The sequence below is a fragment of the Pseudopodoces humilis genome, chromosome 29 (genome assembly GCF_049639895.1).
Source record: "Pseudopodoces humilis isolate 2021_Gansu_Grassland_sample_001 chromosome 29, ASM4963989v1, whole genome shotgun sequence".
NCBI classification, from domain to species: Eukaryota; Metazoa; Chordata; class Aves; order Passeriformes; family Paridae; genus Pseudopodoces; species Pseudopodoces humilis.
This window is the reverse complement of record NC_142228.1, coordinates 4,419,917-4,437,502: the sequence shown is the minus strand read 5'-3', so window position 1 is coordinate 4,437,502 and position 17,586 is coordinate 4,419,917. Positions and strand designations below refer to the sequence as shown.

The window sequence follows — 17,586 nt, the reverse complement described above, 5'->3', positions numbered from 1 at the left end:
TGCAGCAAACACCCCCTGTGTTCTGGGATAGGGATGAGATTCCCAACCCTGGGAAAGCTCCCAACCATCCCCCAGCATGGAGCTGCTGGTCCTTGGGTGCCCTTTGTGGTGTCCCATGGGCCTGACAGGGCACCTTGCTAATCCTGGCTGCACCCTCTGGCAACACCAGGGATCACAGAACCTCCTGAAGGAGTCCACAGGGATCATCAAACCCTGCCCAGCCACCCCAACAATCCCACCCTGCACATCCCTGGGAGCATTGTCCAAACGCTCCCGGAGCTCTGGAAGCCTTGGGGCTGTGACCACTTCCCATTCCAGGGAAGGAAAATGTGGTGGGGAAGGAGAAACCAGCTTTGTATCAACAGATTATGGGAACTGCCAAAGCTCCAGTGTCAGGGAAGCAGAGAAGTTTCCAATCACCACAATAAAACTGCTGCCATCAGTAGGTGACAGGAACGTTCTCTCATCCCCTGAAAATTCACGTGAGAGTTTTTCATGTTGAAGGTATTGAACTACAGGCTAATTCCTCATCTTCAGTGTTTAGTGCTGGTAAAGGCTTCAGGGACAACCAGAAGCACAGAACAACCTCCAAACCTGGAGAAATCAAATTACCTGGGACACTTCTCATGGGAAGGGAGGAGAAGGGATGACAGATGTCCAAAGAGACATGGAATCACAGAATGGTTTGGGTTAGAAGGGACATGAAAGGCCACCCAGTACCACCCCCTGCCATGGAAGCAGGAAGACCCTGGAACAGGCTGCTTCCCTGCTCTCCATACTTTGCTGGACCTTACTTTACACACTCACAGCACCCTTTCTTTTCCTCTCTTGCTCAGCAATAATGGATATTTACACTTGCTTAGGTTACACAGTGTTTCCACAGCATTTCCTGGAGCAGAAGGACATCAAGAAGGTATCCAGGTGTCTCCAGGCACCTGGTATTGGAAGAACAGTGATAGGATCCAGCTCTCCTGCTTTTCCCCCACAGGCAAGTCCCCAGTTCTTGCCAGCATGACCACTCTTCTGAAGGCAGCTGAGCCATTGTGGGGATAAACTGGCAAAAAATTCCCTCTTTTCTTTTGTTTTTTTGCTAAGAGGTAAAGCATTTTTAAAATGCTTTGGCATTTTCTGGGGTGGGCAGGGTGGATTTTTTGCCTTAATGCGTTCACTGGAAGCAGACAGGGATGCTCCTGGCCCAGGGAAGGGGAGCAGCACAGGAGGAGCTGTGGGATCGGTCAGTGTCGATGTAGGGGATGGAGCCAAGCTCTTTCTCCTTCCCTCCACCTGCTCCTGGCAGCTCCCAGCCCCTGCTCCTCGGGAAGGAGCCACAGCATCTCCTGTCACAGCTCCTCCCTGCCAGAGCCTCTCCAGATCAAAGCCTGGGTCCAGGATACAAATCCAGGTGTCATTATAGAGCTGTTCCCGCTGATAGCCGGCGTGCACAAACATTGCCTCGGAATTGAAAGAGCCTGGAGTCCAGAGGCAAATCCACCACATCCCTTTTATCTGGGTCACTGGCACTGGATCGCTTCTGTCCCTCCATAACCTGCCAGGAAACAGCTCCTGTGTCCATGGAGGAGCTTCCCTCTGTGGCTGAGGCTCCCCTGTGTCCCGAGCTCACAGAGCTGATGGGGCTGGAGTGGGAAGGTGAAGCAGGGAATGATGACATGGAATGATGACACGTCAGCCATGGCTCTGTGCTGCTCTCCCCGTGGGCTGGGGAATGTTGCCATGGTGATGGCAGCTCCCGAGCCTCTGCAGAGCCCATCCAGGCTCCTCAGACACGCTGGGATAGCCAAGGACACCTTGGGATGTCCAGGGCACGTCCCACGGCCGGCACTGCCCCTTCCAGCCCCAGTGCCCCCCAGGCTCCCCTGGTGCTGGGCTGTGTCCCAGGAGGGGTTGGGCTGCACCAAGGACATTCCTGCTGCCTCCATGCCAGGCAGGAAGATTTGGGGGGTGATTTCCATACGCAGCTGTGCCGGCCAGATAAAATGACACTGAAATAGTGCAGTAAATTACAGTGACAGGAGCCATCATCTGCACAGCCTGCACGTGCCGGCTGCCCGGGCTTTCTTCCCTGAACAAAGCTCTGCTCTGCACAGCTAATGAGCCTGTGGGAGCCTTTCCAAGGGCAGCAAAAGCAGCAGTGCTTCATGGCAGCTTTTTTTTTTTATTTTTTTATTTGCATGATTAACATTAGAGCTGCTCCATTTGCATTCAGGGTGACAATCACAGAGCTGGCAGGAGCACAGGTACTGCAAATAAACCCTAAAGCACCACATGAAACAACCTCAGCTGGGCTTTTTGGAGTGACCCCTTGGTGTGACATCCCTGCTGCCATATGGGGTTTGTGACACTGGACACAGCTCTCACTTGCTGAATTCTCCTGGAGCCAGCAAGTTGCCACGGTTAAATCACATCACATCTGCTCACTGACTGCGCTGGGGCAGAAGGAAAATTACAGCCTGGAATCTCACTGACATTCTACCACGGAAAAAAAGGAGCATGAAAGATAAATCTAAAGGTGAAGACATCCCTGAGATGTGGAACAAAAGAAAGTAAAATTATCTATTTAAACTAGAAGTCAGTTTTAATTCAATTTAACCAAACTCGTAAGCACCATTACACAAAGGCAGCAGCACTGTTTGGAGGGTTAAGGGTCACTGGATGATGAAGCTCTCCAGATAATTACTGAACCCCTTCTGGAAAGCCTCGTGATTTGCAGGAGAGCAATAAGCCACAGAATACACATCATTAGAAAAAGAGCTGCTAAATGTGGATTCTTTCACTTACACTCATTCCTGTGCAGAGGAAAACACCCTGGGCCCCAGGCTGGGATCAGCTGCTCTAAGGCTGCTCCTCACATCTGCCTCAGCTTGTGTCACACAAGTGCCCATTGTCACAACAGCACATTTCATCTCTTGTCTTTCCCTTTTCCTAAATTCAAATCTGAGGAACTCCAGTGTAACAGAAGGCTCAGTTATTTAAAAGAAAATCAAATCCTTCTAGATGTGCTCAGTTTGCCTCCCTCAGCCTTTGATGCTCACAGGCAAAACTACAAAAGGAAAAAAGAGCAAGAATTAAATTTCCCTGTAAGTTGTTAATGAACAATCGAAAGCAAGTTGAGAACAGAAATGACAGGCAAAATTGCCTTGATGCTTTCAGAGCTCAGAGGAGGCCTCATCAGAACCCTCCTCTGGTTTGATTTTTGATTGTTGACTGTTCCTTTTCCAGCACTGCCCGACTCCAAAAGCCCCATCTGCCAGCAGCAGAGCAGGGGAGGGATCTCAGCCAGAGCTGGGAGCAAAGTTAACAGGAAACAAGAGAAACACTGAAAATGGAGACAAAATCAATCTTTTTCCAGGTAGATTTAACACTGTACAAGGTCTCTAATCCATACCTATAGATACCAGCTCAACACCTGCTTTTTAGCTGATGGGATGTTTAATAAGCATTTAATGATTCATTGAGTGTTTCTTGGTTTAGCTGCAAGTTCCAGGACTCTGAAAAGCTTCTCTGCATCCCCTTGCCAGCATTTGAGAGTCTGGTTGAAGAACCTTCAGTGAGTGAAAGCAGAGAGGGTCAGCTACAGGAAAGGAGCTCCAGGAGGACATCCAGATTTCTTCAGAGTCCTCAGTACCTTGAGCACTGGAGGAGTTTGTCTTTTCCCCACAAATCCTTCATGAGGTAAGTCAGAACTCCCTGAAGATTTCTCACAGAAAAATACCAAAAATACACCTGATGTCCTGTTTCAGTCCTCAGGCAGACTCATGTTGGTCCCTCCCCACCCCTGGGGAGCAGAACACAGGGCAGGGAGGTTTGTGAAGCCACAGGACAATGTGCACCAGCATTTTAATTTCTATCACTTTTGCTGACCATGGCAACAAGGAAACCCCCAGAAGCACCACAGTTATTCTACACCTGATGCCACACAAACTCTGAAAACACTGCAGCAAACCCCTTCGTGGAGCCAGGGTTTGATCCATTACCCCATAGCTGGTATTTACCTTCCAGGAGCAAAAAAATCCTTTGCCCTGCTGTCTTTGATGCTGAGCCCACTCCAGATCCCAGCCCAGACAATGTAATTCTGGAGCTGGCAGCAAACTCACAAAACTGACAAGTTGCTGTTAAAATTGTGCCTCTCACTGGATTTATCTGAAGGAGGAGCTTGGAACTCACTGAGCCATGATCTGCTCCCACAGCAACACAGCCCTGGGCTCTGAAATTATTCTCCAGTAGCTGCACCTTGCAACTTCCAAAAAGGTCACTCCTCAATTGCTCCCTGCTTTAGTATGAAAGTTGGAGTCACCTGGGATCAAGCAGTCCCCCCTGCAGCTTTATTCCACAAGGAGCTCATTAGCTCACCCATTCCTCAGGAAGAAAGAGACTCTGGGTTAGAGCTGTAGCCCTGAGACCTCCCTGAAAGCACCAGAGTGGCTCCAGGCAGTAGATTCCACCCCAGAACCCTGGTGAGCACGGGGGAAGCACATCTAAGGATCCAGGAACTCCTTCCAAGGGGCATGGGGGCCCCAAAGATTGGCCTCAGACCACCCCGAGAGAATAAGCCAGATGGAGCTTCTGGAAAAGTGCTCCCCTTTCCTGGGAAGGAAGATGGGAGATGTTGGGTAGGAAGCTCAGCAACAGGATATGCTCAGAACAGGGAAGAAAACTCTGAACCACAAAGCTCAGAGAAAGGCAGGGCCTGCATCCTCCACAGCCTGAGCTTGGTCTTTCCAGACAAAAGGTGCAGAATTCCCTACTAAAGACAAACCTTGCAGCACAGCAAATACCAACAGACCAACCCTAGACTCGATGATTTCTGCTCCCATACTGGTCAAACTGGTTGGGTTTCCAGGAAGAGAATCACCCCCAACACACTGCAGACACCACAAATGTGAGTGTTCCACAGAACTCAGAACTTCCAGTGGGGAACTTCTCCTTCAGGCTCTTCCCCATTCAGTCCACCAGGTTTGGAAAGTTTGTGCCAACCTGTGCTCCCTGCAGAGCTTTTGTTCTGTCAAGTTTTTACATCCATCTGTCAGCAGTTTCTTTCCCAAGTTTCAAGAATTTTACAGAAGATATGCATTTTCAGAAATTATTTTCTAAAAGTCTTGAACTAATTCACTTTGCCTGACAGGGCGAAATCAGCCCCACCATTTCTGCTCTTTGCCAGACAGATCTCACTCGTACAGAGTTTTCTGGTGCTAGCACCATGAATCACAGGATGGTTTGTGTAAAAAGGAACCTCAAAGCTCTCCCACTCCCATCCCTTGCCATGGGCAGGGACACCTTCCATTTGACCTCTCCACTTGACCCACCCAGCCTGGCCTTGGACACTTCCAGGGATAGGGCAGCCACAGCTTCTCTGTGCCAGGGCATGGTGGGATTAGGCTGTAAGGTCCCTCCTGATCCAAACCAGCCTGGAATTCTGTGATTCCACGTTTCAGCCATAAAAATCCCTCAAGCTCCCAGGCATCCTGCTTCCACTGAGAAAAGGGCAAGTATTTAACCAGTGATGAACTTTCTAAGTGCTACTGCTCCCACCACACCAAGGCCACAGAGAGCACCATGGAAAGAGCCCTGAAAATATCCAGCAGTGCCCAAACTGCAGAAGTCTGGAATCTGTGCAGCAACAGAACCAGAAAGAAAAGCAAGAGGGGTTTAAGGAACTTGAGCTGAGTTTCTGAGGTAGTGGAGGCTTTACCTTCTGCAGGAAGAGGACGATCCTGATGAGCATCTTGGCATGCAGCTCCTCCAGGGTGAACAGAGTTCGTGGTGTGCGGATGAAGAGCTTGGTCTTGCCGTAGGCCACGTCGTGCTGGAAGCCGTGGCACTCAATGAGCTTCCTCACAGCGTCCTTGTCTGAGGGGAGGTCGTGGTTGGGCCAAGTGAATTCAGAGATCATCTTGTACCTGGAATGAAAAGGTACAATTTACAAATTGTGAACTTGCCACCAGGGTGCTTGAGAAAGCCAGTCTTCAATTGGTTTTAGAAAAAATTATCAACTAAATTGTAATAAAGCTGAGTATAGATGGAAGAGTCTGAAGACATCCTCTGTAGCAATCATGATCCTCAAAATACAATGAAAATGACTAAAGGAGATGCATGATTTTGTGAGATACTGCAAAACAATATTGGGAGGAGCTCAATTCATCAGCACTGAAGTGATGCAAGGGGAGAAACTCAGCAATGGCCTCCTGCAGATTTGTCTGTTCCATTTTTCACACCTTAAGTATCCAATTTTAATTTTTATTTGTTTGCTTGGATTTTGTTTGTTTTGGTTTGGGTTTTTTTGGTATGGAAGGAAAGCTTTGGTTTCTTCCCATTCTGCATGAGAAGCCACCTGCAACCAATTGCTTTGTGAGAAAACCTGGATTTAAAAATCCTGCAAACAATTTTTTCTCTTGCATCACTTTGGGATTAATTTCTAACAAACTCTGTCACTTCCCCCAGAGCAGAGCTTTGGCTGCCCCAGTCTGTGCAAACACTGCCTGTAACTGTGGGCCAGCCATTCCTCCCATCCCTCACTCTCCAAACTCCATTTTCCACTACAAAGAAATGCAGACTGGAACTAAGACATCTACAAATCGAACCCGAACCGGGATCAGCCCGAGCTCTGTAAGATTTACCAGCCCAGGAAATGCTGATTAGGGGAACAGGCGTTTGCAAAAAGCAACAATGAATTTTCTGCATAAGATTTATGGACATAATAAAAGCTGTAATAGACGTTTTCACTGGAATGGAACCCGCAGCTCCGTGTTCTAAATAAAACAAGCACTCAGCGAGCTCAGCCACTTCGCACTTCAAAGCCTCCAGCCAAGGCAGGCATCAATCTCAAAGCTCCAACACTCTCAGCTCTCAGTTACACTTAAACAGCCTCACAATCCCCCTTTTCCTGGCAGCGGTGGTACCTCAGGAGCCTCAGAAAAGCCTCAAGGAGCCTGAATGGAAACATCCCAGTGCGTTCATTCATCAAAACAGCCTTTGGAATACGCTGTGGAAGAGGAGGAAATGGAGGTGCACACTGTGCCTAAGCAGGGAACACCATCCCCAGGGGTTACAGGGATCTCACTGATAAATAAACAGGATTAAAAACCTCCCTTCAGACTCCCAGAAGATTTAGCACGTGCTGGCAAAAGCATTCCTGCTCTCACACATGAGACATCAGTGCTGCACACTGGATCCTCTTCCCTGTTCTCATCAGGAAATTGTTCCTGCAGTAATTCACTCACTGGGAAAAATCTCTCACCTCAAGACAGTTTTGTTAGGAAAAAGGAAAAATAAAAGAGCAAAGCAGTGGCAGTGTAACCCCTGAGCTGCGAATGAGGCTGGGAAACAGGCGGGGAACAAGGCTATGGATCAGGCTGGGGTGCAGGCAATGGAAGAGGTTCAGGTCCAGGCAATGGATCAGGTTTGGATCCAGGCTCTGAGTCAGGCCTGTCCCATCAAGGATCTGAGGAGAGAAGTGATGTCACAGCACGGAAAACCTGCCCCAGATGTTAAACCCTCCTGCTCCTTTCCACAGGCATTAAAGACAGCCCAGTGCTGACAGCCCTGCTCCCTCCCAGCCAGAGCAGGAGGAATATCCCAGCTGTCCCCTGTTCCCATTGTCCCCACACGTGTCACACAGTGCCACCAACTCCTTCCCCACAGCACAGGGCATGGCCTGGATGCCACAGCCACTCATAGTCCTGGCCTGGTGCTAATTATAGCCAGGCAGAGGCTGGAATTAATCTGCTCTCTGACACCACAGCCCTGCTCCTCTCCTGCCTGCAGATCCCCACAGATTCCAAGGTCACTCAGACATGGAACACCCCCTTCAAACACCTCTGTTTCCCCTCTCCCTCTGTACCTCCCTATGGAAACACTCAACAGGGATAAGGCTGCTCCTGGAGTTAACACTTCCCAGTCCAGCTCTCCTAAGAACCAACATTTCTGCAAGCCACTAAATGGTGAAGCTTTAATGAACAATATTGGGTGTGCAGCTGCAGCTGGGCCTCACTGTCCCTTCCCAGCCTGCTGCTCACAGCTCTCGGTGTTGATTCCATGCTATGTTTGACATGGCCTGGGATAGGCATATGGATGCCTCTGTGTGGAAAGGGTTGGATTACACTCACAAACCCCTTCCTGAAACTCAATAAGGTTTTTTTTTGATGGTAATTTATATATTAAACCAAGAGAATGCACCCCATCTGTGCAAGTGCCATGTGTGACACCCAACTGGACGATGCCGTGACCACAGGAAGGGACAACTTCTCCTGATCCAACAGAAAATACTTCAAATTGGAAAGGGCAGCCTGGCTTGCACAGAGCTCAAAGGAAGGTTTTCTTTATTGAAGAAAAGCTTGAGTAGGACATTTATAATGGTCTTAACTGTGCTTCACTTCATTCCCTACTGAGAGAGAGGAGATATCAACTACCTTACAGGATTTAGAGCTAAATATCAACAAACTCTCCTCCTACAGAAAGAGAAATTATTTTTCTGGTTTTATTTTTCTCCTTTTGTTAATTTAGAAGACATTGCAAACCAGGCTTGGAGCAATACCACACACACAAACAGTGTCTGATCCCTCTGGATATCAAATCCCACTCCAGGGCTGGGCAGGATTCCTGCTCCATCACCCCAAAAGCTGAAGCAGTTGCCATGTGCTGATTTGGTTTCCTGGCTGCAAACACTGCAGGGCTGGAGCTCACGAGAGCTCATCAAACATTCATTAAAAACAAAGCAGCTGTTTATATTAATAGTGATTACACAAATCTTAAGAGTAAATTGTAATTAATTCCACATGTAAGGTGAAAGTACACTCTATCCACTGCAGAATGGTTCAGGAAGCTGATCCCCAGCACTGCAGACTGGATTTAAGAAGCCAGAGCCTTTCATTCCACCTTGGGTATTATGATATATCCAGGCAAATCTCCACTGTGAATAAAGCAAAAGATCTTTCACCAGCACTTTGTTTCTAACTCATGACATTCCACCTGCTTGGAAAATTTAATTTTTTTCTATTCTCACAGCCCTTTTCTCACCTGATTCAATAACAGGACAAAAACTCCATTCACTGTTCCATCAGAGCAGCTTGAACTTGCAGGGCCCACGTTAATTTAGTGAAGGCTTAAGACAAATTTCAATCTAAAACATGTCATTTGTCACAAGTCTGGTAGGAATTAAGAGGGCAAGAAGAATCAAAACCACATTTAATGAGATCATGATACCATCCCCCTTTTCAGACTTCCAGTTTTAAAGTCCAGGGGGTTTTCCCACACAATGTCACCGTGCACCATCACGTGCTCCCACAGACACGCCACGTCTTGCTGCAACAATTAGACAATCCAGAGAGAAAACACCAGTTAATTAGCTCAGGTTTTAGTGTGATACTCAAGGGTACCTCATTACACATTCCTGCTGCAGACTAACACAGCCAGTGAGTTTCAGCAGACAAGGAATTGAGCCTGAGCAGCACAAGCACCTGAGCACAGCTGAACCAGAGCAGCCATCCTGGCACAGGTGAACCAGAACATTGAACCAGAACATCCACGGTCCTGTGGGATCTGTTTCAGCTTATCCAGGAGCTGATTTGAACCAAGCACAGCCAAGGAGCTGGGCAGTGCCTGGCAGCCTCTCACCTGTGCAGGAACTTCTCGTAGGTCTGGCGGTAGGCGAAGCCGGCCCGGCGCACCCGCACGTTCTCCAGCAGCCCCAGGTACTCCACCTGGTGCCGGCACCGCTCCTCGTCAAAGAGCTGCGGTGACTTCTTGTCGTTGGGTTTGATGCAGCGCACATAGTAGGGCTCCTGGGGACAGAGCACAGCAGTGTCACCCTGTGCAGACACAGCCCTCCCTGCAGCAGCTGGGAGCACAGCCCTGCAGGTCTGGCTGCTCAGCAGGAATCAGAAGGTTAAAACAGAAGTGACAATAACATTGTGTAAGGAAAGCCCGGATGTGGCACTCGGTGCTGCGGTCAGGGTGACAAGGTGGTGTTAGGTCATAGGTTGGACTCAATGATCTCAAAGGTCTTTTCCACCCTGGCTGATTCTGTGATTCAATGTTCCCCTCCTTCACACGCTGCCCTGACCCCTTACAGGAGCCACATGTTCCCCACTGGAGCTCCACTGGCCTTTGCCGTGCGCCTGCCCGGCACCACATCCCCCTCCTCCCCTACTGTGAGGACAACAGCATCAGTCCTCAGAAAAGATACCAAACCCGTGGAATTCATGAAATTCACTGCCCTGTTGGATATGGCTTTGCCTGCATCACCTCCAAAAGCAGCCTGGTCACTCCATCACTTTTTTCTCTGCTGAGCCAAGTCAAACACCCACAATTCCAACACGGCTGAATGACAGAAATGATGGAGCCCCAAATCCAGCTGCTTCCAGCCCACATCTTCCTCAGAACAAACACAGGCCACCAGCACCTGGGCTCTTCTTTCTGCACCATCTGGGACTTGCAGGGGACATGGAAGGTGGAATGGGGACAGATGACTTTACTCCACCCTGCAGAGGTCCTGCCCTATGCTGATGGAGCTGACCATGGATGTCCAGGTGAGTCCCATGGGGTCACACTCCTTTCCCTGCCAGACCTCTTGTACCATGAGATAAACCCCACACAGCTCTATTGGAGCATTTTGATGTTTACTTTCATTTTTATGAGGTTAAAGGTAGTTTTTGTTTAGGCCAATATGATCTGTGACCAGCACCAGCCTGTGAGGGGTGGCTACAAATCCTTTAGACTTATGTATTTTCATCCCCCTGACTCTTGGAGTTCATTCATTTCTTCCTCTTCATGGCCAGCCTTTGCCATCCCACCTCTAACTTTGTTGGTGTGTGGAAAAAGCAATTAATAATCAGAGAATCACAAAACATTCTGAGTTAAACCTCAAGGAACATCCAGCCCATCTCCTGCCCAGACACCCCAACAATCCCACTCTGGAGCCCTGGAGCTCTGTCCAAGCTCTCCTGGAGCTCTGGCAGCCTCGGGGCCGGGACCATTCCCTGGGGAGCCTGGGCAGTGCCAGCACCTCTGGGGGAAGAGCCTTTCCCTGATACCAAACCTGACCCTCCCCTGGTACAGTTTCATCTAAAGCCCACCACTGCTTTTCAATTCTCATTCTTCTAATATTAATAGAGAAAACTTTTTAAGTAGCCCTTGCAAAAGGAGCAGCACATCCTGCAGGCTGGCAGAGCCCGCCCAGCCCCAGCCTCAGAGAGAACCCCAAGAGGATCCCAGGGAGCTCAGAAGGTCCCAGTATGGCCAGAGACCTTCAGAGGACATCACAGATACACACAAACTGCAGCATTCCAAAGGCAGTCCTGATGTGGGGATAAAGGGAGAAAAACAGCCTGGGTGACATCTTACCATGACAAAATGTCACCTTTGATAACCACAACTGATCACCAGCAATGACCTTCCAGCAGTCTGGACCAGATGAAACAAATGGCTGTGAAAGCACCTCTAACACTGCCCTGAGGAACCTGAGGGATCTCAAAAGGGAGAGCCTAGGAACTCTCCAGAGGAGCCTGTTCTGTTCCAAGCACTCCTGGAGAGCTTAAGAACCCACAGTGGTAACAAAGGGGAGGAATAGTTTGGGGGGAAAAAAAGGGGATTAATATAGTGAGAACAAAGGCAACAATTTCTGCACATTTAGCAGAAACAGTTGCTTAATAAAGAATGAAAAACTGATTTGACCCTGGTGCTAAAGAGATCCAGGAGCTCCAGCTGATGTCAGGCAAATCCATGTTTCCATGTTTTTCCAGGAAAGGGCACAGGAACAGGAAAATTGCAAGTCAAAAATTCCAACATATTTCTAGTTCTCTGAGCATCTCATGCAGCCAGCGCACTGCAGTTCAAGTGGGAATATGAGTCAGGGCAAAAAACGAACAAGAAAGATCAAAAATTCAGCAAATGTGACTCAGAGGAATTGTGGGTTTAGCCTAGAAGGACCAAGGAGGCACAGAACCCCCCTGGTGGGAGATTCTGTGTATTTAAAGGATAGATATATGCAAATGCCAACATTCAGCTTTAGGACAAAGAAGTCATGGCTTTAACCACACTACAAAAATTCAAATTAAGCTTCAGAAAAACAAGGAGTGGGAACAGAATGCCTGTAGGAAGGAGGGAACATCCATCAGTGGAGAGAAGAGCCTGCAAAAGGAAGATACAGAGAGGTGTCCTCAAACAGGAGGTGAATTAGATGCACTCCCCCTCAGCCCTATTTTCTATGATTTGTCTATTCAGCCTTATTTCTGCAATTTGAAGTCATTTAACCAATCTCAGGATAATGTGAAAGGCCCCAAATTACCATTTCCCTTCAGTAATGCTGAGGGAACAGGTTCATCTGTGGCTGTCCTGGCTATACCTAACACAACCTGAACCTTTGCAGCACCAAGGGCCAGCCCAGCGATGAGTGTGAGCCAGGAGAGGGAAGCCTTGGAAAGCAGAGCCTCCTATCCTGAAAGCTGACACAAGCTCTGGATCTTCCAGGGGAGCTCTTGGGCTGGAAGGTTTCCCTGCTTTCCTAAGGATGGCATCAGCAGCACCAGGCTGTGATTTCTCCAAGAGGGCTGTCCTTGGGGTGGGGATAGACAGCAAAAGCTGAGCCAAGCACCCACATGAAGCTGGCACTGCCCACCCTCCCAGCAGCAGCTCAGGAGCAGGGACGGGTGAGGAGTGAGAAACAGGAGGGTGTGTTGGCAGCATCTGTTCCTGCACCATCTCCCTTCTCCCAGCGACTCCAGAGCTCCCCAAGTGCGTCAGGACCTGCTCATTGCCAGCCTTGCCTGGCTCCTCTCCCTGCACACAGGGAAGCACTGCCCAGCTCCCAGCTCTTCCCAGAGCAGGGGGCTCGGATGAGGAAGGAGCACCACGGACACGGTTCCCCAAGGCCAGGCTGGGCAGGCTTGGAGCAACCTGGTCTAGTGGAAGGTGTCCCTGCCTATGGCAGGGGGTGCAGTGAGATCATCAGGCACTGCAACACCTCCCCAGGGAATGGTCAGGGCCCAAGGAGCTCCAGGAATGTTTGGACACCGCTCCCAGGGATGCACAGGGTGGGATTGTTGGGGTGTCTGTGCAGGGCCGGAGTTGGATCAATGATCCTTGGGGGTCCTTTCCAGCTCAGGATATTCCATGATTCTGAGACAAGCTTTGAGATCCCTTCCAACCTAAACCATTCCATGATTTTTCCACATGTGACACCAGACAGCTGAGCAGAAGCTCCATTCTGTGCAAGGTCATCTCCAGGGTCACCACCACTGAACATTTTCCTCTGCCATGACAATCCACAGACTCACAGAATCATTAAGGTTGGAAAAGACCTTTGAGATCATTCAATTCAACTGCTGACCCAGCACCACCATCAGTTCACCACAAAACCATGTCCTCGAGTTCTACATCCACACGGTTTTGAGCATTTCCAGGGATGGTGACTCCACCACTGCCCTGGGCAGCTGTAGCAGCGCTGGACAATCCATTCAGTAAAAAAAGTTTTCCTGATATCCAATCTAAGCCTCTCCTGGCACAATTTGAGGCCATTTCCTCTTCTCCTGTCACTTGTTCCCTGAGAGCAGAGCCCGACCCCCGCCTGGGTCCCCTCCTGCAGGGAGCTGTAGAGATCATTCTTTTCCACTCAGCCCATCCCAGTGACACTTGTTATCCTTTCCTTAAGGAGAGAAAGGCGACACATAATGAGTTGGTACAATTTTAAGAGATTTAGGTATTTCCATATTAATTTTTTTGGCTTTCTCCTGGAAATCCTCCCTGCATGGAAGGTGAGAAGGTTTCCAAGGATCTTCATTCACTCAAGAGTCTCCTGGCAGCTCTCAGAACTCGCTGTGTGTATGGCTGCAGCAATCTGCTAAAACCTGGCTCCCATTTGACTGGGAATGAGCTGGTTAGGGAAATGTGGGATATACAGAGAACTCAGAATTACATCTGGACTTGGATGCTGGGAAAGAGCCCAGAGCTGTGAAGGTGTGTGGGCAGCACTTTCCCCCTTCCCCTCCTGCTGATCTTCACCCTGGGCCACTTCCCCATCCACACCACGAGGGACAAACCTCTCTCTGTGTCAGGAGCAAGGTCACCAACACCAGATGGTGCCAGGCCAAGCCAGACCTGCCCATGCTGCATCTGTTGGCAGGATTAATATAAATCACCTAAATCTCTTGAGGGGGTTGATATCACAAATATTCCACATTCGATCCACAGAACTTCAACACCTTGGGAACAGAGCATCCAAATTAAAGAACCATGGAATGGTTTGGGTTGGAAGAGACTGTGAAGATCACCCAGAGCCACGCCCTGCCATGGGCAAAACACCTTCTACAATCCCTGGTGGCTCCAACCTGGCCCTGGACACTTCCAGGGATGGGGCAGCCACAGCTTCTCTGGACATGCCATTAGGAGCATGAATTGCAGGGAGTGTCACTTGTTCACTGCTGACACAAGAGCAGCCAGCTCCCAGCTGTTCCCCAGGGCTGTCACACAACCCCCAGCACAGGCTGGGCTGTCAGGCACAGCTCTGCCACTCAAAAATGCAAAACCTCTCAAAACCCCTCAAATCTGTGACTTCAGGTCCAGCCCAAAGGGCAGTGACTGTGCCTGCATTTGATATAAAAAGGCTGAAATCCTTTGGAAAGCAGGAATGGGAAGTGCCTGCACAGACAGGAGATCATCTATCAGTGCAATTACAGTGTAATTAAAGCCTCTCAGAAATGACAGCTCCTGGTGTAAATTCTAAAGTAGATTATTCTATGCTTCCAATCCCTCCAGCCCCAGCTCTTCAGGGGGATAATTATGCAGCTCCCATTCTTGCTGTCAGAGAACTGCAGTTTGTAAAGGGAAGAACTGAAATACAGAGACACAAAGGCCTCAGCTTTGAAAGCTCTCTAGATGTCTAATTGCAGCTGATTTTATTTTTTTTTCAATCAAGCTGAATGATTTTTAGATTTTTAAGTGTTAAAGAGAAACCAAACCAGTTCTAAGCCATTGCACCCTAATCAAACTCTTTCTTGAGTGGTTTATTTTCTATACTTTACAGCTCCTTACATGAGAGAAGGGATGGGACAGGACTGACAAATTTGTGCTGGATGTGTCCAATCAGTCACAGTGGTGACATTATAACTTAGCAGAGGTGAAGCCTGTCAGCCTGGATAGGAGAAGGGAGAGATGGAAGGAAGAATCAGACAAAAGGAGTTACAGAGGAGGAGGAAAAAAAGAAAAGAAACGAGGAGATGCTTGTCCAGAGTTCCCAGAGAAGATCATCAGTCACAGCTGGGGCTGCCACAGCGCTTCCTGTGTCAGGATTTACAAAACAGCCATCCAAAAAAATGCACCACAGAGAAAAGAGCTTGGGCAGTAAAACATGGGCTTGAGAAATGGCACGTAGCAACTTGAAAAGCCAGTTTTTGTTTTGAGTGGTTTGGTGTTGGAAAAAACATAGTACTTCTTCCTACCTATGGGAAGTTTTTGCCCAAAAGATTCTGGAAATCTGGAGGATTTCAGCAACATTGAGATACCAGTGCTGATAAGCATAATTAAAACTTAGTGTGCTCCAAAACCGGATTTCATGGAGTCACAGAATTGTTCAGGCTGGAAAAACTCTCTGAGATCATCGAATCCAGCTGATCCCCAGCACTGCTGAGGCCACCACTGACCCCTGTCCCCAAGTGCCACATCCACACAGCTTTTAAATCCTCCATGGACAGGGACTCTACCTCTGTCCTGGGCAGCTGTGCCAATGCCTGACCACCTTTTCCATGGAGAAATTTCCCAGTATCCAACCTAAATCTCCCCTGGCCCAGCCTGAGGCCATTCCCTCTCCTCCTGTCCCTGTTCCCTGGGAGCAGAGCCCGACCCCCCTGGCTGTCCCCTCCTGCCAGGGACTTGAGCAGAGCCACAAGGGCCCCCTGAGCCTCCTCTGCTCCAGGCTGAGCCCCTTTCCCAGCTCCCTCAGCCCCTCCTGGGGCTCCAGCCCCTTCCCAGCTCCATTCCCTGCCCTGGACACGCTCCAGCCCTCAATGTCTTTCTTGTTATGGGAGCCCCAAAACCACCCCCAGGACTGGAGGTGTGGCATTTCCAGCCACATGTCCAGTGTCCACATGGACTCGTGTTTGCAGAAGCTGAAATTAGAACCAGATCTGAGAACAGCCCCTGCACTGTTACCAGCACCAGTGCCATGGCATTGACCCTAGGGAAGCTCCTGAAACATCCCAGTAGCCACAACACCTGCCCCTCCTCTCAGAGACTGCAGAGCTCTGCTTCACCACCAGATTCAAGGCTTGAACTGGAACAGCAACAAAAGAGAACTTTAAAGGTTGTTATTTTAAATAGCAGAAAAGTTAAATAACCACTAATGCTGCAGCTACGGTACCCACAGACATTGATATTCTGGTGGTGCTGAGCTGATGGCTGAACTCAATAATCTTAATTAAATGTCTTTTCCAGGCTTGACAATTCTAAAACTCCAAGATCCTGCCCACCAAATTTGCACTTTTGGAGACTATTTCCCCAGAGGATGGTTTTAAAGATACTCTTGCTACAGCCAAAACCCCTGCAGCTTTTCAGGGAGGCCAAGCATGATTATCAATAAAGAGGAGCTCTCAGGCTGCCATTCTGTTCATGGACTACAGAAATTGAGCGTAAAAATGCGGTCTAAGGGAGTTTTCAGAGAAGCACTGAGGCAGAACAGCCGAGGTGAGACAAGGAGCACTGACTGCACTGGGCACACCAGGTAATATCAATAAATCATCAGCTCAAGCTGCACAAAACTCGAGCCTATCTGCAACTTGGCTTTTGAGAAACAGCTGAGAATAACATGAACTGGTGTTACCTCCCCTAAGGAACCTTATTCCTCTGACATCCCTAGACCTCAGCAGTTTGTGTTCAGAGCTGTTTCCATCAGCTGTGACCACAGGCTTCCCAAAAAAGTCCTGCAGGGTCCAAGCCACAGTCAAGAGAGTGTCACTGTTGATTCCCCATTACTGCAACTTCATTCCCAAATTCAGCACGGGAAAAATGAGTAAGAGCTCCAGGGAAGGATGAGAGCACCTGGGAACTGCAGTGATGTCCCCAAAATAGAGAGTGGCTTCACCAGCAGTGGTTCCAGCCCCAGCAGAAGGAAGAGCCTGAGGCAGAGTATCCAATTCTTTGTGCATAACCAGCATCTTGCTAGCATGGCCTGAATACCCAATTATTGGCTTGCTAATTACATGTGCGTATCATTAACTGTCCCAAAAGTCACCTGACAGAGATGCTCAGGGCACAGCAGCCAGACAAAACTCTCTACACTCTGATTTACTGCTTGAAGTACACAAAGGTTGTGTTCAGGAGCCTTATCTAAGGAACCTCCCCAAAATTTAGACCCTTTAAAGTGACACCAGCCTGGCTGCAGGATGGGTCTGACCAACACAAGTCCCTGACAGGAGAGGGCAGCCAGGGGGGGTCGGGCTCTGCTCCCAGGGAACAGGGACAGGATGAGAGGGAACAGCCTCAGGCTGGGCCAGGGGAATTTCAGTTTGGATAATGGGAAAATTTCTTCATGGAAAGGGTTTTCCAGCCCTGGAAGAGACTTCCCAGGGCAATGGTGTGGGAATC

At 49.0% G+C, this 17,586-nt stretch overlaps 1 protein-coding gene across 2 annotated transcripts in view; it reads right to left on the bottom strand.

The window, feature by feature from the left end:
- Positions 1-17,586, bottom strand: part of MYO1D (myosin ID) — a 153,687-nt gene that overhangs the window by 79,520 nt on the left and 56,581 nt on the right. For both annotated transcript variants that reach the window (XM_005532618.3, XM_014261171.2), the window contains exons 15-16: positions 9,628-9,794; positions 5,708-5,915 (exon numbers count right to left, since the gene is read on the bottom strand). In XM_005532618.3, the coding sequence (XP_005532675.1) occupies positions 5,708-5,915; positions 9,628-9,794 (375 nt within the window). The remainder of the gene's footprint in view (positions 1-5,707; positions 5,916-9,627; positions 9,795-17,586) is intronic.